The sequence below is a fragment of the Pseudonaja textilis genome, chromosome 5, assembly GCF_049901715.1.
Source record: "Pseudonaja textilis isolate UNSWEBS1 chromosome 5, rPseTex1.2, whole genome shotgun sequence".
NCBI lineage: Eukaryota > Metazoa > Chordata > Lepidosauria > Squamata > Elapidae > Pseudonaja > Pseudonaja textilis.
This window is the reverse complement of record NC_141994.1, coordinates 73,039,077-73,062,859: the sequence shown is the minus strand read 5'-3', so window position 1 is coordinate 73,062,859 and position 23,783 is coordinate 73,039,077. Positions and strand designations below refer to the sequence as shown.

General features: G+C 46.4%; 1 protein-coding gene across 1 annotated transcript in view; it reads left to right on the top strand.

The window, feature by feature from the left end:
- The window catches only part of FBH1 (F-box DNA helicase 1), a 46,333-nt gene that overhangs the window by 17,263 nt on the left and 5,287 nt on the right, over positions 1-23,783 (top strand). Inside the window, 15 exon segments of the mRNA XM_087935339.1 lie at positions 1,882-1,986; positions 2,410-2,498; positions 4,108-4,276; positions 7,650-7,872; positions 9,906-9,993; positions 11,121-11,207; positions 12,676-12,812; positions 13,875-13,932; positions 13,935-13,973; positions 14,058-14,182; positions 15,491-15,551; positions 17,181-17,375; positions 18,948-19,073; positions 19,914-20,029; positions 21,224-21,355. Of these exon segments, the coding sequence (XP_087791465.1) occupies positions 1,882-1,986; positions 2,410-2,498; positions 4,108-4,276; positions 7,650-7,872; positions 9,906-9,993; positions 11,121-11,207; positions 12,676-12,812; positions 13,875-13,932; positions 13,935-13,973; positions 14,058-14,182; positions 15,491-15,551; positions 17,181-17,375; positions 18,948-19,073; positions 19,914-20,029; positions 21,224-21,355 (1,750 nt within the window).

The following is a 23,783-nucleotide window of genomic DNA, read 5'->3' as shown; positions in this document are numbered from 1 at the left end:
GTCTCTTTCTCTTTCCCTTCTTCTCTCTCTGTCACTCTCTCTGTCTCTGTGTCTCTCTCTGTGTGTCTCTCTCTGTTTCTCTGTATATCTCTCTCTGCTTCTCTCTGTGTCTGTCTCTCTCTCTGCCTGTCTTTCTCTCTCTCTGTCTCTTTCTCTCTCTCTGTCTCTTTCTCTCTCTCTGTCGCTCTCTCTGTCTCTGTGTCTCTCTCTGTATGTCTCTCTCTGTTTCTCTGTACGTCTCTATTTCTTTCTGTGTCTGTCTCTCTCTCTCTCTCTTTCTCTGTGTCTGTCTCTCTCTGTGTCTCTTTGTCTCTGTCTCTGTGTGTCTCTCTCTTTCTGTGTCTCTCTGTCTCTGTGTCTCTCTCTGTGTGTCTGTCTCTCTCTTTGTGTTTGTCTCTGTGTCTCTGTGTGTTTCTGTCTCTCTGTCTCTCTCTGTGTCTCTGCACCTCTCTCTGTCTCTCTCTCTCACTGTGTCTCTCTCTGTTTCTCTGTCTGTGTGTGTGTGTCTCTCTGTGTCTCTGTCTCTCTATGTCTCTCTGTCTGTCTGTGTGTGTGTGTCTCTCTGTGTCTCTCTGTCTCTCTCTGTGTGTCTCTGTCTCTGTCTCTCTCTCTGTGTCTCTGTGTCTCTCTCTCTCTTTCTCTGTCTTTCTGTCTCTGTCTCTCTTTCTCTGTGTGTGTCTGTCTCTCTCTCTCTGTGTCACTCTCACTGTCTCTTTCTCTTTGTCTTTCTGTCTCTGTCTCTGTGTGTGTGTCTCTCTGTCTCTCTGTCTGTCTGTGTCTGTCTCTGTGTCTCTCTGTGTCTCTCTGTCTCTCTCTGTGTGTCTCTGTCTCTCTCTCTCTCTCTGTGTCTCTGTGTCTCTCTCTCTCTTTCTCTGTCTTTCTGTCTCTGTCTCTCTTTCTCTGTGTGTGTCTGTCTCTCTCTCTCTGTGTCACTCTCACTGTCTCTTTCTCTTTGTCTTTCTGTCTCTGTCTCTGTGTGTGTGTCTCTCTGTCTCTCTGTCTGTCTGTGTCTGTCTCTGTGTCTCTCTGTGTGTCTCTGTCTCTCTCTTGTCTCTGCGTCTCTCTCTGTCTCTGTGTGTGTGTGTGTCTCTGCCTCTCTCTGTGTCTCTCTCTCTCTTTCTCTGTCTTTCTGTCTCTGTCTCTCTTTCTCTGTGTGTGTCTATTTGTCTCTGTGTGTGTGTATGTGTGTGTCTGTGTCTGTCTCTCTCTCTGTGTCACTCTCGCTGTCTCTCTTTGTCTTTCTGTCTCTGTCTCTGTCTCTCTCTGTGTCTCTCTCTGTGTCTCTCTCTCTCTCTCTGTGTCTCTCTCTCTGCCTCTCTGTCTCTGTCGCTCTCAGTCTCTGTCTCTCTCTGTGTCTCTCTCTGTCTCTGTCTCTTTGTGTGTCTCTCTCTGTGTCTCTCTCTGTGTCTCTGTCTCTCTCTCTCTCTGCCCCTTTACTTTGTCTCTCACTCTTTTTCTCTGTCTCTCTGTCTCGCTTTCTCTCTATCTCTCTCTGTCTCTCCCTCCCCCCCCTCCCTTTCTGAGTCCAACCCACCTCACAGGGTTATTGTTGTGGGGAAAGTATGAGGAAGAACCTCTATCACATATCAATTCGCCCCCCTTCAATTAGGTGCCAAAATAATCAAGGCAGGATACAAATCTGTAAATAAAAATAAAACACCTACTCTTTAAAGCAGCTGTTATTTTGCTCAGGCTTTCTCACGCATCTGCTAGAAAGATGCTGCTGCTTTCAAGAGATGGTTCCTTAAAGCAGAAATCCACTCAGGTGTGTTTATTCCCCTTCTCCGAATTTATTTTTTTCCTGGATTTTATGCAATTGAAGAGTTTTTAGTCTTGAGGTTCGTTTTCATTTTCCCCCCGTATTTTCTGTATTCCTTCTAGGCTTCACTACAATGTTTATTATTGCCTGTATCACCTGGAAAATTTCACCTGCAGCTCGGCCGTCGAACATAATCCCAAATTATCCAGCAGTCAAGGAGGTCTCAGGTGGGTACATGAACTTTGTTAGGTTAATATAGGTAAGTTCTCGACTTACAACCGTTTCGTTTAGTGATCGAAGTTGGAACAGCACTGAAAAAAACAACAACTTATGACCGTTTTTCACACTTAAAGACCGTTGCAGTATTCTTGTGAGCACGTGATCCAAATGCAGACAACGGATTCATACTTACGACCGTTGTGGCGTCCTGGCGTGGTGTGTGTGTGTGTGTGTGTGTGTCATGTTGCTTGGGTCTCAGTGGGGAGGACACTTAACAACCGTGCACAGAATGGTCACAAAATGGGGCAAACCCCACTCAACCGTAATCTCGCTTAGCAACAGAAACGGTTGGGCTCCCTTGGGGTTGTAAAATTGAGGACTAGCAGCCTGGTTCACAAACATGGACAACTATTACTTCTGTTCCTCCACAGGCCTGTTTTACAACCTACTAGTGAACAGCAACAGATCTTAAACCACCCTCTTGCACCTGGAGAGCGGGTAAAAATTGTGGCTTTTGCAGGTAAGGCACCTTGAGCCCAGAAGATTCTTGAGAATAAGGATAACAGGGTTGGGAGGGATCTTAGAGACCTTCTAGTCCAACCCCTGCTCAGGCAGGAATCTATACCATTTCAGACAAATGCTTGTCCAGTCTCTTCTTAAAAACCTCCAGTGATGGAAAAGGGAGGGAGGAAGGGAGGAAAGGAAGGAAGGAAGGAAAGGAGGGAGGGAGGGAGGAAAGGAGGGAGGGAGGGAGGAAAGGAAGGGAGGAAAAAGGGGGAAGGGAAAGGAAAAAAAGAGAGGGGAGGGAAGGAAAGAAGGGAGGGAGGAAAGGAAGGAAAGGAAAGAAGGAAGGAAAAGGGGGAGGAGGAGGGAGGGAAGGAAGGAAGGAAAGGGAGGAAAAGGAAGGAAGAGGGAGGAAAGAAGGGAAGGAAGGAAGGGAAGGAAAGAAGGGAGGGAAGGAAGGAAGAAAGGGAAAGAAAGAAGGGGAAGGAAAGGAGGGAGGGAGTAAAGGAAGGAAAGGAAGGAAGGAAAGGAAAGGAAAAAAGGGGAGGGAGGGAGGGAAGAAAGGAAAGGAGGGAGGGAAGAAAGGAAGGAAGGAAAGGAAAGGAGAGAGGGAGGAAGGAAGGGAGGGAGGGAAGGAAGGAAAGGAAAGGAGGGAGGAAAGGAAGGAAGGAAGGAAAGAAGGAGGAAAAGGAAGGGAAGAAGGGGGGAAGGAAGGGAAGGGAAGAAGGGAGGGAAGGAAGGAAAAGAGGGAGGGTGGAAAGGAAGGAAGGGAAAGAAGGAAGAAGAATAGCAGAATAATAAGAGTTGGAAGAGACCTCAAAGGTGTTCTAGTTGAACTCGCTGCTTAGGCAGGATACCTAAACCACTTCAGACAAACGGTTATCAAATCTCTACTTTAAAACTTCCAGTGTTGGAGCCTTCCGAACTTCCGGTGGCAAGCAGCTCCACTGGTTAATAGTCCTCACTGTCAGGAAGTTCCTCCTTAGTTCCAGGTTGCTTCTCTCCTGGATTAGTTTCCACTCATTGCTCATGGCTCCATGCAAGGAAAGCAGCAGAAGCCGCAGAAGTCTTTCTTTCTCTCCCCCAAACTCCACCAGAAATGAGTCTTTGCCGGCGCAGCCTCTTGGAGCAGGAGGCCTTGCAGGGTCCCAAAGACTCATTTCTGGCGGAGTTTGGGGGAGAGGAAGAAAGACGTTGGCTGCTTTCCATGCGTGCAACCAAAAGCAGAAGAAGAAAGAAGCGGAAAGAAGCAGCCCGGTGGCCAGGCCAGGTGCGTGGGGCACGTGGGGCAAGTTCCCCCCCACCTCCGCCCTTCCTCCGCTCCCCATACTCCCTCGTGTTGTTCACAATGCAAGCCTTACGTTCCCGTGGGCCATGTGGGCGGCGCAGCCTTGTGTTCCCGCGCAGCCTGGATTAATTCCTTTTTTGGCGGGACATTTCTCTGCAGACCATCAAAATTTTGTCGCGGACTACCAGCGATCCCCCTGCCCACTGGTTGGCGACCCCTGGACTAGGCCCCTGCACCCCTTAGGCAGGATTCCAGGTGTGGTCTTACTAAAAAAAAAAAAAACAAAAAAAAAAAAAACAACCCAGAAGGACTGAAAGGTTTGTAATTTTTCACGCAGGCACTGGCAAAACATGCACTCTGATCCAGTACGCCCGGAAGTGGTCCGAGCAGAACTTCCTGTACTTGGCGTTCAACAGGACCATCGCCAACCAGGCGTCGAAGGTTTTCCCCGCCAACGTCACCTGTAAAACCATCCACTCTTTAGCGTTTGAAGAAGTCGGCCGACAGTAAGTGACACCCCGTCTTCTTTTATCGGGACTTAGTCCTCATTCTCTCCAATGCCTAATGAATGCCAGTTCTGGGGTCTTATTCCAAATTTGGTCTCTTGAATTCCATTGCGGTCCTTTTATAATCCGTTTTTTTTATTTATTTACCTTATAATTTCCTCTTGTTTTCCAGTCGCCGCTGCCACGCTCTTAAACGAGGTCTCTTTTCCTTTTGCTTCTCGGTGTGAGATTTAAGATCCCCCCAATAATTGTAGAAATGCAATCACAACGCGAAGACGAGCCCCCGGTTCACAATCTCAAAGATTTATTGAGGGAAAAAAAAGCGGTTGCAAACGCGGCCTCCCAAGACCCTTCCCCAAGGGGATTGAGTACAAGGAGAGCGAATTTCACGACTTAAACAATACATTTGATACCGCTGCACAGAACACGCCACGCCTAGAAAGGTCCCCCCCTTGCACCCCGTTATTTTCTATATGCTAAAATAAATATCACCCTAGCCAAGGAGGCGCTCAAGACCGTAGCCCGGTCATTGACAGACGCATGATACATTCCACAGATACATAATAGATTGTTAAGAAAACAGGAAGATCTACCCAGGCTATGGGGTCAGCATGATATTGTTCCCTGTGCCTCAGTGTTATATCTTATATTTATTGCTGCGCTGTCGGGGTTTTACCTTAGACGGATGTTCTTATCTTATTTATTCTTCATAGCCCGGGCAGATCTTCCTGTTTTCTTATCAATCTATTTATGTATCTGTCGAATGTATCATGTGTCTGTCAATGACCGGGCTACGGTCTTGAGCGCCTCCTTGGCTAGGTTGATATTTTTTTTTCAGTAGAAACAACGAAAGGGAGGGGGTTTTATGCAAAGACAGAGAAAGCTAGTGAGAGCGTCAGAAAGGAATGGAAGAAAGAACCTTCTCGTCTATTTTATATGCAAAATGAGCCAAAGGGTTTTCTAATCTTGCTGCATAAAGTCCATTATAAAAGAGCAACTTATAATTTTTCTCTCATTGGGGTGATCAAAGCAAAATCCGAAATCCTTTGTCTGGTTACACGTTGCTCACCGCTTCAGCACACACTGAGGTCGCCGGAAGCTTTCCATCCGTAGGGCAGCCATTAAAATGGCCGCCTACCTCCTGTCTTCAAGGAGAGGATACCAAGCCAGGGAGGGGAGAGGCGGCTCCTCTCGACACAGCTGGCGGCCTCCCCCTCTTCCCCCACCCTTCCGAGTTGGGTCTGATGGATCCGGTCCCTTCCAACAGGATAAGCACGGGTCAAAGCCGCGCGTGATTGAGGCCTTCCGTCCGTCTTCGACGGAAGTGCCACCGGAAGTCCGTGGGACGTATTCCTCAATGTACAACCACTATTGAGCTCAACCGCTGAATGAGACAGTGGTGAAATGAGTCCGCCCCACCCCTCCAATTCTACAACCTTGTTGGCCACGTTAAAGGGAATCAGTGCAGTGGCTGAGTTAGGGACACCATGGTTGAGGGAAGAACAGAATAGCAAGAGTTGGAAGGGAACCTGTAGGTCATCTAGTCCACCCCCCCCCACCCACCCAAGCAGGAGACCTTATAATGTTGCTGACAGAGGGAAGCCGTCCAGTCTCTTCCTGAAAGCCTCCAGGGATGGAGCGCCCACAATTTCTGAATAACAGAATAATAACAGGTTAACCGAGGTTGGAAGGGACCTTGTAGGTCATCTAGTCCAACCCCAGGCCTAAGCAGGAGACCTTACACCATCCCTGACAGATGGCAGTCCAGTCTCTTCCTGAAAGCCTCTAGGGATGAAGCTCCCACAACTTCCGAGGGCAACTTCTGTTCCATGGGTTGATTGTTCTCACTGTCAGAAAGTTTCTCCTTATTTCCAGGTTGAATCTCTCCTTGGTCAGTTTCCATCCATTGTTCCTTCTCTGGCCTTCAAGTGCCTTGGAGAATAGCTTGACCCCCTTCCTCCTCTCTGTGGCAGCCCCTCAAATACTGGAAGACTGCTATCCTGTCTCCCCTGGTCCTTTTGTCCATTAAAGTCAGATAAAGTCAGATTAACAGAGGCGGAAGGGACCTTGTAGGTCATCTAGTCCAACCCCAGGCCTAAGCAGGAGACCTTAAACCATCCCTGACAGATGGCAGTCCAATCTCTTTTTGAAAAGCAGTGAAATTCCTACAACTTCCGAGGGCAACTTCTGTTCCATGGGTGGATTGTTCTCACTGTCAGAAAGTTTCTCCTTATTTCCAGGTTAAATCTCTCCTGGTTCAGTTTCCATCCATTATTCCTTGTCTGGCCTTTGGGTGCTTTGGAAAATAGCTTGACCCCTGTCAGCCTTCAAGAGTTTTCTCCCTTTTCTTTGCATCTTTCGGCTGTCATAAGTAACGGGGGGAGGAGGATTATGGGAAGTGAGCTGGAGGTGTTACAAACCAGCACTGTATAAACTGGGAGGGGGGTACATTCTTGATTAGGTTTCTATCCTATGCTACGCGCAGCTGCAACCCTTTATCAAACTACGTCAAAGTCAACGGACAGAGGCCTCATCACCACCTGGAGATGCCCACACGATGATCCACGCAACTTTTAATTGGATGAACCAATTGAACTATTGGGGGTGGGAACGTTGCCATTACTTTGTATATGTGATTTACGCGCCTATTTTCTCAGATTCAGAATTCTTTTGTTGCTACCGCTTGATTTCCAGTAAAAGATATCTTTTCTCTGATTAAAGGAGTCTTAAAGGAGTATTTCTTTCTTGGATTTTGAATGGGGCGCCAGCTGACAACCCCTTCCTCCTCTCTGGGACAGCCCCTCAAATATTGGAAGACTGCTATCCTGTCTCCCCTGGTCCTTCTCTTCCCTAGACTAGCCAGGCCCAGTTCCTGCAACTGGTCATCGTATGTTTTAGCCTCCAGTCCCTTAATCATCTTGGTTAATTTTCTCTGCGCTCTTTCCAGAGTGTCAACATCCTTTTTTTTGACCTCTTGTGGGCATGCAGGGACTCGTGACTTATGACGCCTTTCACCCTTCCTTCAGGCTCAACTTCCTACAAGCTCCTCGCTAGCAATCCACACCCAAATAAGCAGAGATTTAACATCAGGTTGAGTTCCACCTTCCGGTGGGGTGGCCTAGAAGTGGAGCTCTTGCCTCACGGTCAGGAGGCTATGAGTTCGATCCTGGGTAGAGGCAGATATTTTTCTCTCTGAGCACAAAATGAGAACATATCTGCCGAATAAAACTCCTCATTGGCGAAAGGAAGGGCATCCGGCCAGTAAGACACTCGGCTGCATTCAATGGCCCAGACTCCACCCCGGCGAGAGCTTACGGGGTCATTGAAAGGAGATGATAATTAGTTTCACTTCCCCTCTTTCATTCTGCCGCAGTTACAGACAGAAGCTTAACCCGGGCTCGCTGACCTCCTATATGGTCAGCTTCGTCCTCTCCAATCGCCAGGGCCAGTCTCCGTTCATCCGAGGCAAGACCATCGTTCAGACCCTCACTGCCTTTTTCGCGTCGGCGGATGCGACCATCACCATGGAGCACACGCCCATTTGGTTCAAGAACAACCGCGGACAAATCGTCCTTATGGAGGGGTGTGAAAAACACGTGAGTGTTTCTTTCTCGGGACCAGGGACGGGCAATCCTCGACTTTACGAGCATTTGTCTAGTGACCGTTTGAAGTTAACGACGGTCCGGGGGAAAAAGAAAAAGACTTAGGACAGTGATGGCGAACCTTTTTTGTTGTGTGCCGAAAGCGCACGCGACACCCCCCCACACCAATGTGCGCACAACACCCCCCCGCCCTGCCACGTTACCCGCACTGCGCATGCGTGCACCTCCCCGCTGATTTTCGGCCTGTTAGAGGCTGTTTTCGCCTTCCCGGAGGCGCGAGAAAAGCCTTGGCCCATTTTCAGCCTCCAGAGGGCCTCTGGAGCCCGGGGGAGGCTGTTGTACTCCTGGAAGATCACGGGAAGCCTCTGCAGCTTCTGGAGGCCAAAAAACTGGCCTTCCAGAAATACCAGAAGTGCCCGTTTTCAGCCTCGGGAGGATCTCTGGAGCACGGGGGAGGCCATTTTTGCTCTCCCGCAGGCTCAAGAGAAGCCTTGGGAGGCCCTTTTCGGCACTTCCGGTATTTCCGGAAGGCCCATTTTTCGGCCTCCCAAGGCTGCACAGGCTTCCCTGGAGCCTCCAAGAGGGCGAAAATGGCCTCAAACGGGCCAAAAATCAGCTGGGAGGCGTGGACATGCGCAGTGCGGGTTAGTTTGGCTGGGGCTCGCATGCCATAGGTTCGCCATCACCGTCCTAGGATCATTTTTTTCACACTTACGACCCCCGGGCTCACGCGATTGCAAATTCAGACCCTTCGCCTCTTAACACGTACAGGATGTCCTTGACTTACAATAGTCCATTGAGTGACCATTCCAAGTTACAACAGCATGGCAAAAAGTGAGTTACATCACCCCGTTGCAGCAATCCCCAGGGTCATTTGATCAGCACTGGCAACTGACTCATTTTTATGACGGTTCCTGACCTCAAGGGGGAATTCTCCCTTTGCGACCTTCTGGCAAGCAACGTCCGTGGGGAAGCCAGATTCACTTCAGAACGGCATTCCTTACTTCACTTCTGCAGTGATTCTCTTCACAGCCACGTCAAGAAAGGTTGCAACGTGGGGCAAGCTTCACTTAAGAACTGTCTCGCTTAACAACAGAAATGTTGGGCTCTATTGTGGTCGTAAGTCGGGGACTAAGTCTTATTTATGACAGTTAAAGTCCCCTGGGATGACATGATCCTTTTTTATGACCTTCTGAGCAGCAAAGTCCACGGGGGCAGCCAGATTCACTTAACAACCGTGTGACAAACTTGCAGCGATTCTGTCATGCCCGTGGTGGAGACGAACTCTGAGGGAGAGGAGGAACAGCCGACAGGGAGTGGAAGGGTGGCTCCGGAGGTGGTGGAGGAGGATGGGGAAGGGCAGAGGCCGGCTGGGCAGTCAGAGGAGGAGCCAGGCCCATCCCCTCTTCATCCTAGGGCACGCAGGGAAGAGCGGATAAGGGAGAAACGTGAATGGCCTGGTCTACGGGGGGAGGAAAGGGCCCTGATCCCCTTCATGGGCTGCAGCTGTGACAACTGAATAAGTACTGGCGAACGCTGGAAACAAAGCGTGTAAATATCTCTAGTTTATGGTTCCTCTCTGAGTTTGGCATCCTTCCCAGTGTGTGTTAGATGTGGACATCCTCCAGTCCTTTATCTTGTCTGGTTTGTGTTGCTTTTTTCCTTCTTTGTGTAACTGTTTGTGTGGGAGTGTTTTTTGTCTTCCATCAAAGATAGTCGGAGCTTGGAAGCAAACTGAAGGAATAAAAGGGGCTTCACTTGTTTTCTGTGACTCTGTCTTGTATCCCACCCTGGGTCATCGCAGATTCACTTAACAACTGTGCCAAGAACGGTCGTAAAATGGGGCAGAATCTGACTTAGCAACTGTCTTGCTTAGCAGTGGAAATCTGGCACTCTTTTGTGGTTGTAAGTCGAGGGCTAGCTCTAGATCCAGACCTCCAAGATCCTTGGGCAGCCTAGAGCAGAGAACTTTGGATTTGATCTTTTTCACCCGCAAGATCTTCTTAACCAACTTTTTTGCTTTCTAGATCATTGTGGAAGAAGCGAAACAAATATGGAGCAAGATGAAATCGCTGGGCCCAACCCAGGAGATGGCGCACCGAATGACGCACGACGGTAAATGGGAATATGTGAGGGGAGGTTGGGGGCATTTAGCTCTGCTGAAGAAACAGGAGGAAAAAAATAAGAATAAAGGGGCAATTTTCTTCATGGAGGGAAATTCTAGTCCCGCCTTAGGCGTGAAAGCTGGCTGGGTGACCTTGGACCAATCACCAGGAGTCAGTGAGTTCTAGTCCCGCCCTAAGAATGAAAGGCGACTGGGTGAATTTGGGCCAATCACCGGAAACAGTGAGCACTAGTCTAGGAGACAGTGAGTTCTAGTCCTGCCTTAGGCATGAAAGCTAGCCAGGTGACTTTGGGCCAATCACCAGGAGTCAGTGAGTCCTAGTCCCGCCTTAAAGCATGAAAGCCAACTAGGTGACTCTGGGCCAATCACCAGGAGACGGTGAGTTCTAGTCCTGCCTTAGGCATGAAAGCTAGCCAGGTGACTTTGGGCCAATCACCAGGGCCAGTGAGTCCTAGTCCCGGGAAGCCAACTGACTTTGGGCCAATCACCAGGAGACGGTGAATTCTAGACCTGCCTTAGGCATGAAAGCTAGCCAGGTGACTTTGGGCCAATCACCAGCAGTGAGTCCTAGTCCGCCTTAAAGCATGAAAGCCAACTAGGTGACTCTGGGCCAATCACCCAAAATGAGTTGGAAACAGTGAGTTCTAGACAAGGAGACAGTGAGTTCTAGACCTCCCTTAAAGCATGTAGGCAAGCTGGTGACTTTGGGCCCATCACCAGGAGACGGTGAGTTCTAGTTCCACCTTAGGCATGAAAGCCAGTTGAGTGAATTTGAGCCAATCCCCAGGAAACAGTGAGCTCTAGTCTAGGAGACCGTGAGTTCTAGTCCCGCCTTAAGCATGAAAGCCGCCTGGGTAACTTTGGTCAAGTCACTAGAAGACAGTGAGTTCTAGTCCCGCCTTAAGAATGAAGAACACACCAACTGGGTGAGTTTGGGCCAATCCCCAGGAGATAAGGAGTTCGAGTCTAGGAGATGGTAATTATAACAGATGCTTCCTTTTTGAAATAACCGTGGGCTGTGATTCCGCAGGAGCCCAAGAACCTCAAATCATGCAATGTTGGGGGGTATTTTTTGTACAGTGATATTGATTTTAAGCACCGGTCTTGTGCCTTTTAGGTTACTTGAAACTTTGGCAACTCCAGAAGCCTTCTCTTTCCAACTACGATGCCATCTTGGTGGATGAGGCCCAAGATTGCACCCCCGGTGAGTGAGGTGTGGTGTCATGTCCCTGTGGGAGCCTGAATCTGAGGAGGAAAACGAGCAGCCGACAGGGAGCGGGAATGTGGCTCTCCCTTGTTCTGCCTCTCCCCTGCTCTTCCCAGCCGGACTTTGCCTTTCCCCAGCCTCCTCCACAGCCAACGGAGCCACGCTCCCTGTCAGCTGTTCGTCTCCCTCCTTGGATTCAGACTCCAACAGGGGCATGAGAGTCGGATGGCCCTGGCTCTATCTCTGTGTCCCAACGCTGAGCATCCATCAGAACCTTCTCCATGCTCCAGAACTGGCCGAAGTTCTTCTCCAACCTCCTCGTTGTCTGAGTTTGCCACCAGTTCTACTGGCAGCTGGCGGCCCACAGCCCGTTTATGGTAAAGATTAAAAGGTTAAAATCCCCGGGCTCGTTAAAGATTAAAATTCAGCAAAGCAAAGATGTTTAAAAACATGTCCGCCAAATGTTGGAGATGCAATCAGATACCAGGCTCGTACTACCATATGTGATGGACATGCCCAAAGCCCCCCCCCGCCCTCACCCCAAAATTGGATGAAAATATACGCATGGTTAGAGGAAATGATAAGGCGACACATAAATTTAAAGCCAGGAATGTTTTTGTTATAGGTATATTGTTAGAAAAATATGACAAAGGGAACATACGCTTAATGCTATATGTTTTGACAGCAGCGAGAACTGTATCTGAACAACACCGGAAAAATGAGGAAACTCCCACAGATGAAAATATAACTAAAAAAAATTGATTGTGCGGAAATGGATAGGTTAACATTAAAGGTAAAGGATAAGGAAGATACAGAATATTTTTCAAAGTGGGATTTTTTTTTATCAATGGTTAGATAATAGAGGTAGAAATTAGAAGTTGGAAGAATACTACTACCCACAAGTAAATAATAATATTGTCGCTATTATTATGTATAAGTAAATTGACCCAGACAATACACTGTTTACTAGGCACTTATGTATGTTAAAGAAAAATGTATAAATAATCTCTGTCTCTGTCTCTTTGTCTCTATCTTTCTCTATCTCAGTCTCTGTCTCTGTCTCTCTCTGTCTCTTTGTCTCTGTCTCTCTGTCTCTGTCTCTCTGTCTCTCTCTCTCTGACTCTCTCTCTCTCTCTGACTCTCTCTTTGTCTCTCTCTCTCTCTCTCTCTGTCTCTTTGTCTCTGTCTGTCTCTGTCTCTCTCTCTCTCTCTCTCTCTCTCTCTGACTGTCTCTTTGTCTCTTTCTCTCTCTTTGTCTCTCTGTCTGTCTCTCTCTCTCTCTCTCTCTGACTCTGTCTCTCTGTCTCTCTCTCTGTCTGTCTCTCTCTCTCTCTCTCTCTCTCTCTCTCTCTCTGTCTCTCTCTCTCTCTCTGACTCTCTCTCTGTCTCTGTCTCTCTCTTTCTCTCTCTCTGACTCTCTCCATATCAAGCTTCTAAAGCTCTTTTTTTTTCTTTCGTTCTCTAGCGGTTATGGATATTGTCCTCTCACAAACATGCGGAGTGATCTTGGTAGGAGATCCACACCAACAGATTTACACCTTCCGGGGTGCTGTCAACTCACTTTCGAATGTGCCCCACAGCCGCATCTTCTACCTGACCCAGGTAAGCCGAGGCAGGACGGCAGGCTAGCTGAGATGTTTGACCGGGATTTGTGGGTTAGCTGTAGACTGAAGAGCCAGGAGATTCAGTTCTTTGCGATTCAGGGATCTCGTTGTGATCTTCTCTGGTTCCAATTGAAAGCAGTCTCTGATTCCATTTGGAGAAGATCCACAATTTAATCCAGAAGATTCAGTTCCTAGAAATTCATGGATCTCATTGTGGGCCCTAGTTCTAATCCCACCTCAGGCCTGAAAGCAGGCTGGGTGACTTTGAGCCAATCACTAGGAGACTGGGAGTTCTAGTCCCGCCTTAGACATGAAAGCTGGCTGGGTGTTAAGCCAATCACCAGGTGAGTTCTAGTCTTCCCTTAAGCATGAAAGCAGGCTGGGTGACTTTGGGCCAATCACTAGGAGACTGGGAGTTCTAGTCCCGCCTTAGACATGAAAGCTGGCTGGGTGTTAAGCCAATCACCAGGTGAGTTCTAGTCTTCCCTTAAGCATGAAAGCAGTCTGGGTGACTTTGGGCTAATCACTAGGAGACTGGGAGTTCTAGTCCCGCCTTAGACATGAAAGCTGGCTGGGTGTTAAGCCAATCACCAGGTGAGTTCTAGTCCTGCCTTGGGTGACTTTGGGTAATCACTAGCCGGCTGGGTGATCCGAACATTGGCTGGGTTAAGCCAATCATCAGGTGAGTTCTGGGCCTTAGTTCTAGGGTGATTTTGGGCCAATCATCAGGAGACTTTCTAGTCCTGCCTTAGGCACAAAAGCTGGCTGGGTGACTTTAAGCCAATCACTAGGAGACGGTGAGTTCTAGTTCCGCCTTAGACATGAAAGCTGGCTGAGTGTTAAGCCAATCACCAGGTGAGTTCTAGTCCTGCCTTAAGCACGAAAGCAGGCTGGGTGACTTTGGGCCAATCACCAGGAGACGGTGAGTTCTAGTCCTGCCTTAGGAGTGAAAACCAGCCATAGCTTAGAGGGATTAAAATGGCCAGCAAATTGGACTTCTATTCTGGGAACCAGTTCTCACCTCATTGGAGGTTCCTTTTCTCCTTTTCCTCTTCTGCAGAGTTTTCGCTTTGGCTCCGAAATAGCTTACGTCGGCGCGACCCTTCTGGATGTTTGCAAAAAGTCCGGAACAAAATCCTGGTGGGGAACAACCAGGAAGGTGAGTGTTTTAAGTTCGTCTCTTTTGTCGTTCCAGGTAAGTCTCCAGGTAAGAGGGACTCACACGACGCTCTGTTTTCGACAGGTGATGTCAGCGGAGTCGGCGTGGAAGGCAAAGTGGCTCGCTTATCCCGGAACAACCAAACCGTCTTTGAGGATGCTGTGAACGTTACAGGTGGAGACTCACCTGCTAAGATACACCTGCTGGGGGTGAGTGTGAGAAGGCCCAGGAAAGAGTAGGGGTTGATTCCTCCCTCCCTCTTTTTCTCCCTCCCTTCTTCCCCTCTTCCTTCCTTCCTCCCTTCCATCTCTCTCCTTCCTCCCTTCCTTTTCACCTTTTCGTTCCTCCTCCTTCTTTACTTCCCCCTTTCTCTATTTCCTTCTTTCCTTCTTCTCTCCCTCCTTCCTTTCATTTCACTTTTTTCTTTCCTAATTCTTCCTCCCTTTTTCTTTCCTCCTTTTTCCTCCCTTCTTTCCTTCCTTCCTCCTTCCTTCCACTTCTTTTTTTCCTTCTTCCTTCCTTCTTTCATCCTTTCTCCTTCCTCTTTCTTTCTCCTCCCTCCCCTCCCTCCTCCCCTTTTCCTTCTTTCCTTCCTTCTTTCCTCCTTCCCTCCTTCCTTCCATTTCACAGTTTTTCCTTCCTCCTTCCCTCCCTCCCTCCCTCCCTCCCTCCCTCTTTCCTTCCATTTCACCTTTTTACCTTCCTCCTCCTTCCTCCTTCCTTTTTCCTTCCTCACTTTTTCCTTCTTTCCATCCTCCCTCCCTCTTTCCTTTCCTTTCACCCTTTTCCTTCATTCCTTCCTCTCCCCCTCCCTTTTCCCTTCTTTCCTTCCTTCTTCCTTCCTTCCTCCTTCTACTTTTTTCCTTCTTTCTTTCTTTCCTCCCTCCCTCTCTCCCTCCTTCCTTTCATTTCACTTTTTTCCCTTGCTAATTCTTTCTCCTTTCTTCCTCCCTTTTTTCCTTCTTTCCTCCTTCCTTCTACTTTTTCCTTCTTTCCCTCCACTTTTTCCTTCTTTCTTTCCTCCCTCCCTCTCTCCCTCCTTCCTTTCATTTCACTTTTTTTCCCTTGCTAATTCTTTCTCCTTTCTTCCTCCCCTTTTTTCCTTCCTTCTCTTCTTTTTCCTCCTTCCTCCTTCCTTTCATTCACTTTTCCTTCTTTCCTTCTCCACTTCTTCTTTCCTTCTTTTCTTTCCTCCTTTCTCTCTCTCTCCCTCCTTCCTTTCATTTCACTTTTTTCCCTTGCTAATTCTTTCTCCTTCCTTCCTTCCTCCCTCCCTCCCTCCTTCCTCTCCCTCCTGACAAGGTCTTCTCTGTGACAGCCCTTTAAATCCTGGAAGGCTGCCATGCTGGTCAGCGTGTTGCACAAACAGTGAATTCTGCAGATACACCTTACTATTTGAAGCCTGTTAAGGAGCCCCAGAATATAGACAGGTAATTATGACTGTGCGTCAGATTACAACTCCCATCTCACAGGGCTCTACATGATATTGTTCTCTCTCTTCTTTTTTTTCTCATTAGGGTCTTAAAGCTTTTGGACTGGACAAGATTCATGATCTCTGGAAGCTCCTTCACCCCGAACGTGAGTTCTCTCAACTGGCATTTTTGTCGTTCGTGCAAGTTGTGTAAAGGTCGCCCTCGACATACGACCGTAAAGGAGCCTGGCCACTACGGTCATAGGTAGCAAGAGTCTGAAATGGCTCGGTTATTTATAGCCCCCCCCCCCTCCAGTGCTTAACAACGGTGACAAGAAGTGTCATAAAACGGGGCAAAGCTCACTTAACAAACGTCTCGCTTCATAACAGTGATCTTGGGTTGGTGTAAGACTAAGAGGGGAAGAACCTTTACACTGGTGTAAAAAAACTCTTTAAGACCTGAGGTCTAGGAATCTTCCCCTCTCTGATCCTCTGAGCGCTGCAGGCAAGAAAACTTCATTTTAATGAATGACGATTAGTGTACATTCAAGGTGACAATAAAGTTTACTGTTGTATTCTATTCTGTTCCTTATTCTGTTCTGTTCATTTCTATTATCTTCTTATTCTCTTCTACTCTATTCTCTTCTACTTTATTCTTCTTCCATTCCATTCTATTCTATTTCCATTCCCTATTCTATTCTTATTCCATTCTACTCTACTCTTATTCTATTCTGTTCTATATTCTATTCATTTCTATTCTATTCTTATTGTATTTTACTCTATTCTACTCTATTCTTATTCCATTCCATTCATTTCTGTTCTATTCATTTCTAGTCTTTGCATTTCCTATTCCACTCCCTATTCTATTCTGTTCTGTGCTGTGCTGTTCTGTTCTGTTCTATACACTCGATTCTATTCATATTCACATTCATATTCTATTCTATTCTATTCTATTCTATTCTATTCTATTCTATATTCTATTCATTTCTATTCTATTCTTATTGTATTTTACTCTATTCTACTCTATTCTTATTCCATTCCATTCATTTCTGTTCTATTCATTTCTAGTCTTTCCATTCCCTATTCCACTCCCTATTCTATTCTGTTCCGTGCTGTGCTGTTCTATTCTATTCTATACACTCGATTCTATTCATATTCACATTCATATTCTATTCTATTCTATTCTACTCTATTCTGTTCCATTCCCTATTCCATTCCATTCATTTCTGTCCTTTCCATTCCCTATTCCATTCCCTCTTCTATTCTTATTCTGCTCTACTCTACACTATTCTTATTCCATTCCATTCATTTCTATTCTTTTCATTCCATTCCATTCCCTATTCTATTCTTATTCTACTCTATTCTTTTCTATACATTCTATTCTGTTCATTTCTGATTCTGTTCTATATTTATCCTGCATTCTATTCTATTTCTATTCTAACCTACATTCTGTTCTATTTTACTCTGTTCTATCATGAAGCGCAAGGAAGTTGTTTATAATTGATAAAACAACTTTATAATTTCGTCTGGTCGTTAGACTCTCTCCGAGAGTTGTTGAGGCCACTTGGAGGTTGGAAGGAGGTCAGCTAGGAGCCTCCAAGCGGACCCAACGTCTCTCTAAAAAGGACACAAATGACCAGCCGTCTGCAAGGGGTATAAATCCTTCCATTCCTTCACCATCTAGTCTGAGCTGAAGAAGCTTCTTGGATGAGAAGCGAAACGTCTTCAAAGCAAAACCAGAAAGTCCAGTTGCCTCTTTTTTAAAAAAATAAACTCTCTTATTTGATCTTCCTAAGTGAAACTGGAGATAAAGGATTTCTTCGTCAAGAGGTGGGTTGAGAAGGGCTTGGCCGGCATCAGGGACTACGCTAAAAAAGCAGAAGACAAACAACTGGAAATAAAAATTGGAATTGTGGAGAAATATCGGGAACGTATTCCGGAGCTGCTGGAGAGAATATCCCGGTGCCATGTCTTGGATCCAAAAGATGCAGGTAAATGTTATGTGTGAACGACCGGATCCACATGAATCGAATTCAAACTAGCTACTTTATTTATTTTATTTATTTGTTTATTTTGTCAAGCATGTATTAGATAACAGATATAAGTATAAACATGATTATGAGTACATGAAATGGATACTAATAAAAAGGGGAACAATAGGACAGGGACGATAGGCACATTGGTGCGCTTATGCACGCCCCCTACAGACCTCTTAGGAAAGGGGTGAGGTCAATAGTAGACAGTCTAGGGTTAAAGTTTTTAGGGTTTGGGGAAGAAATCACAGAGTCAGGCAGAGTTTTCCAGGCATCGACCCCTCTGTTGCTGAAGTCGTATTTCCTGCCATCGAGTTTGGTGCAGTTAACCTTGAGTTTGTACGTATTGTTTGCTCATGTATTGTTATGGTTGAAGCTGAAGTATTCATTGACAGGTAGGACATTGCAATGTATGATTTAATATACTATACTTAGATCGGACCGAAGGCATCGTAGTTCTAGGTTTTCTAGGTCTAGAATTTCAAGTCTGGTGGCATAAGGTATTCTGTTGCGAGCATGAAATATCTCTGACTCTGTCATGCCCTCGTTGGAGTCTGATTCTGAGGTTCTGATTCTGAGATTAAGCCGCTGAGTGGGAACGTGGCTCCAGTGGCTGTGGAAGGAACAGGGGAAGGACACAGTCCGGCTGAGCATTCAGAAGAAGGCCCAGGGCCACCCCCTCTTCATCCTAGGGCACGCAGGGAGGAGCAGAGAAGGGAGCAAGGTGGCTTACGGGAGAGAAAGCGGCCCTGTTCCCTTTCATTAGTTGCAGCTGGGAGAACATGGTATAAGTGGAGCGCTTGCACACAGCTCTTTGCTGGAAGCAAAGTGTGCATTATCTTTGTCGAGGCTAATCTGGGCTTTGGCGTCCTCCCAACTGTGGGTGCTGCGTTATTTTGTGGAAGTCTGCAATTTATCATCCTGGCCTGCCATGTTAATTACTTCAGCGTGGTTTGTGTCGGTTTCTTTTATTTCTAATTATCTTTACTTTGGGTTTGGACTGCATTTACTCCCTTCATAGACCGTTTTTGGGGAGAGTTTGATCTTCAGCCGAGGATAACTGGACACTGGGGGCCAAGTTGGAGGCATTAAAGGGAATTTTTTTTTCTACTTTTGTGACATTTTATTTTTTGTGGGTCATCACAATAAGGATGTTAAGATAACAGATTAGAAAGAATTGTTGATATAGATGTATATACTATGTAAATGTGTATTATTTGTCATCTGAAACAGCTCTCTATGACAATTAAGTGTGTCAGGATGATTGCAGCATGTTCACTGTTTTAAAATGTTTTCTTTTTGTTTAATAAAACTTTATTTATTAAAAAAATTTTTTTTAAAAAAAGTTACAACGGCACTTGGGGAAAAAAATGGCACTTAGGACCGTGGTTCACACTTAACGACCGTTGTAGCAGCCACACAGTCACATGATCGAAATTCAGATGCTTGGCCACTGGGATCAGGGGATTCCCTTTTGCCGCCTTCTGACAAAGCCAGGTGACCTCCTTGTTTCTCCTCTGTGTATTTTAGATTACATCCTGGGGACGGTGCACAAGGCCAAAGGGCTGGAATTTGACACCGTCCAAGTTGCGGGCGACTTTGTGAGCATCCCATTTACATGGCCCTACCCTGGAAGGTTGCCACGGAGTCTACCTGGTGGGTATAATTCCCTTCCTTCCTCTCTTCCCTCCCTCCTTCCCTCCCTCCCTCCCTCCCTCCTTCCTTCCTTCCTTCCTTCCTTCCTTCCTTCCTTCCTTCCTTCCTTCCTTCCTTCCTTCCTTCCTTCCTTCCTTCTTCACTCATTCCCCTCCTTCTATTATCTCTATCATGTTCCTTCCTCCCCTCTTTCTATTTCATGTTCCTTCCTTCTTCTCCTCCATCTCAATCATCTTCCTTCCTCCCCTCCATCTATCTCTATCTCCTTCCTTCTTTCCTCCCTCCCTCCCTCCCCTCTTCCTTCCCTCCCCTCCCTCCCTCCCTCCCTCCCTTCCTTCCTTCCTTCCTTCCTTCCTTCCTTCCTTCCTTCCTTCCTTCCTTCCTTCCTTCCTTCCTTTTCTTTCCCCATTTCTTTCCCCGTTCTTCTAACTTTCCTTCCATCTGTCTATCCATTCTCCTCCTTCCCTCCCTCCCTCCCTCTCCTTTTTAGGGAAGCCCTGATAGCAATTTCTAATCAACAGTGGAACACTTCTTTCCTTCCTTCCTTCCTTCCTTCCTTCCTTCCTTCTTTCCTTCGTTTCACTCACTCTCCCTCCCTCCATTTTCCTTTCCCCTTCCTTGTTTCCTTCCACTCATTCATCCACCCATCCATTCTTCCCTCCCTCCTTTTTTAGGGAAGCCCTGATAGCAACATTTAATCAGCAGTGGAACACCTCCCTTTCTTGGCAGCTGGGATGGGGCACCACTCAGTGCTCAAGAATTGAGGCGTATGTTTGGAGCGGATCTGTTCAAAGAACTCCCATTAAACTCCATTTTTCCCTCCTTCCCTCTCGCCTTAAGCCGTCCCAGAGGCTATTCCGGAAGATGAGTGGAATTTGATGTACGTCGCTGTCACTCGAGCCAAGAAGCGTCTTGTCATGTCCAGATATCTTGCTGATATCCTTAAAGTCGCTAAGGTGAATTCAAGTCCTTCACAATGCAGGCGGTCCTCGGCTTACGACCACTCATTTAGCAAAGTTACAGTGGTGCTGAAAAAACCCGTGACTCGTGCCCTGTTTTCCACACTTAGCAAACGGTTCCGGCATCCCCGTGGTCACACGATCCAAATTCAGACGCTTGGCAAGTGACTCATAACAGATAACAGACCATCAGAATTGGAAGGGATCTTGTAGGCCCGTGATGGCGAACCTATGGCACGAGTGCCCCAGGTGGCACGAGGAGCCATTTGTGCGGGCACGCGAACCCCAGCCAAATTCTCCTGCACTGCGCATACGCGCACCTCCCGCCTGATTTTCGGCCCCTTTGAGGCCTTTTTCGGCCTCCCTGAGGCTCAAGAGAAGCCTCTGGAGGTTCGGGAGGCCAAAAAACGGGTCTTCTGGAAATACCGGAAGTGCCCATTTTCAGCCTCCAGAGGGCCTCTGGAGTCCGGGGAGGCCGTTTTCCCCCTCCCGGGGGTTTGAGGGAAGCCTCTGCATCCTCGGGAGGCCGAAAAACAGGCCCGTTTCGGCACTTCCGGTATACTGCCAAAACAGGCCGGTTTTTCGGCCTCCTGAGGCTGCAGAGGCTTCCCTCGAGACTCCGGATGGGTGAAAAAGGCCTCACACGGACCGAAAATCAGCTGGGAGGCGCGCACGTGCACATTGCAAGTAAAGGGGTGGGGCGGGGATGTTATGCGCGGGCGGGGGGCGGGGCTCATTAGGCACGTGCTTTCGGCACAGCACAACAAAAAGGTTCGCCGTCCACCGTTGTAGGTCATCTAGTCCAACCCCCCACCCCCGTCCAAGCGGGAGACCCTACATCATTTCTGACAAATGGCAGCCCAGCCTCCAGCGATGAATCTCATCTTTATGACGGAGTCATAGGACTATGACCTTCTGGCCGGCCAACTCAACAGGGAAGCCAGGTTCACTTAACAACTGTGCTCCTAGCTTGAAGATTCACTTAACGGCCGTGTCAAGGAAGGGGGTCAAACGGAGACAAAACCTCAATGTTTCGCTTAGCGACTGAATATTTGGGACTCTGAATTGTGGCCGTAAGTTGAGGACTGCCTGTGTTCCAGTGCTCAGGAAGGAGCCTCTCTTCTTTCCTAGTTGGCTAAACATTTCTGTGGTTTTTTGGTTTTTTTTTTGTCCTACCCTTCCTCCCCCAAGGAATACTACGTACGCTTTGAATTAACTGAGGAAGTTTGCAAGAATATGTCGCTTTGGTGTTCAGAACAGCGCTGCTGCAACGCCATCCCAGCGGATTCTGTGCTAATCCCAAAAAGGATCAATTTTGTTTACGTACGTATCTTGGTTTAGTAAGCAACCGTTCTCAGTAACACAGAGTAATCTAGATAGATAGAATAGAATTCTTTTATCGGCCAAGTGTGACTAGACACACGAGGAATTTGTCTTGGTGCAAATGCTCTCAGTCTACACAAAAGAAAAGATACATACGTTTTGTCAAGAGTCAAGCATCATCAGATACAACACTTAATAATGGTAGTCGTAGGATACAATAAGCCATCAAATCATACTAGGTGTCAGGATTCCGTTACCCCAATTAGAATAGAATAGAAAAACAAAGAATAGAATAGAAAATAAAAAGAATAGACTAGAAAATAGAAAGAATAGAATAGATTAGAAAATAGAAAGAATAGAATAGAATAGAAAATAGAAAGAATAGACTAGAATAGAAAATAGAAGGAATTAGAATAGAAAATAGAATAAAATAGAATGCAGAATAGAATAGAAATAAAACTAGAATAGAAAAGAAATAAAACTAGAGTAGAATAGAATAGCAATGCAATGGAATAGAATAGAATAGAAATAAAACAGAATAGAATAGAATAGAAATAAAACAGAATAGAATAGAATAGAATAGAATAGAATAGAATAGAATAGAATAGAATAGAATAGAATAGAATTCTTTATTGGCCAAGTGGACACACAAGGAATTTGTCTTTGGTGCAAATGCTCTCAGTATACATAAAAGAAAAGATCCATCAGGTACAACACTAAATGATAGTCATAGGGTACAATAAGCAATCAAATCATACCAGGTGTCAGGATTCCAGCAGTCACCCCAATTAGAATAGAATAGAAAATAGAATTAGAATAGAAAATAGAATAAAATAGAACGCAGAATAGAATAGAATAGAATAGAAATAAAACTAGAATAGAATAGAAAAAAGAAATAAAACTAGAGTAGAGTAGAATAGAATAGGAATAGAATAGAATCTTTATTGAGAATAGAATAGAATGGATTGGAATGGAATGGAATGGAATAGAATAAAGAATAGAATAGAATAGAATAGAATAGAATAGAATAGAATAGAATAGAATAGAATAGAATAGAATAGAATTCTTTATTGGCCAAGTGTGATTGGACACACAAGGAATTTGTCTTGGTGCAAAAGCTCTCAGTGTGCATAAAAGAAAAGAGACATCCGTCAAGAGTCAAGAATCATCAGGTGCAACACTTAATAGTCATAGGGTACAATAAGCAGTCAAATCATACTAGGTGTCAGGCAGTTTCCCCCATTGAAATCCTGAGTCTCGACCCAAACTTCCAAAACTTCAAAAGGATTTATTGAGAGTTAACGTGCCGGCACTGCCTGGGTGACTCTGAGGCACATCATTCATTGTCATTGTTGACCCTGGTTTTCCCCTCTACCCTCTGGGTGTATCGTAATTCATATCCTCCAATGGGACACCTCCATAGCCCAGAGTCATCAATCAGGCTCTCCAGCTAGAATTTTGCCTGGCATAAATTCCAGTCACCTAGTTACTATCTTTGAAAACATTTATGGAATGCACTTTCAATTTCCAAGCTGCCGCATTTGTCTTCCAAACCCCTTCCCCCCAACCCTTTCTATAAAGCGACCATAGATATATTTTATGAGTTTGACACTAGGAAACAGTCAATATAAATCGTTAGGATACAAGCAACAAGGCTACAGTCACGCAGTCATAAGTGGGAGGAGGTGAAAGGGAAGGTGGGAGGATTAATAGTAATAGTAATGCAGACTTAGTAAATAGTTTGACAGTGTTGAGGGAATTATAGATACCATATGCAGTAATCTAGTAAGGCCCACACCTGGAATCCTGCATCCCGTTTGGGTCACCCAGTTACAACGAAAACGTGGAGACTTTGGGAAAAGTGCAAAGAAGAGCAACTAAGATGGTTAAAAGCCTGGAGAGTAAAACATACGAAGAACCGTTGCAGGAATTGGGTTTGGGCAGTCTGGAGAAAAAGAAGGAGTAAGGGTGACAGGATAGCAGCAGTCCAGTATTTGAGGGGCTGCCCCAAAGAAGGGATTTCTTTCTCCCCTTCTCAACTTCCTTATGTTCATGGTTGTTCTGGGATAAAAATGTTGGCTGAAACTTATGGAGAGGATCAGTTTCTTCAACCCTGGACCTCGTGTTCTTCCTCCTCCTCCTCCTTCTCCATAACTCCATTCCCTTCTAACACTGATGAATGTTACCCAGTTGGGTCATGAAACATCTGCAAGAAAATCGCCAAGCTCAGAGACCACCAAGGACCCCATAGTTCTCCTCCTCCTCCTCCTCCTCCCCTCCTCCTCCTCCTCCTCCTCCTCCTCCTCCTCCTCCTCCTCCTCCTCCTCCTCCTCCTCCTCCTCTCCATAACTCCATTCCTTTCTAACACTGATGAATGTTACCCAGTTGGGTCATGAAACATCTGCAAGAAAATCGCCAAGCTCAGAGA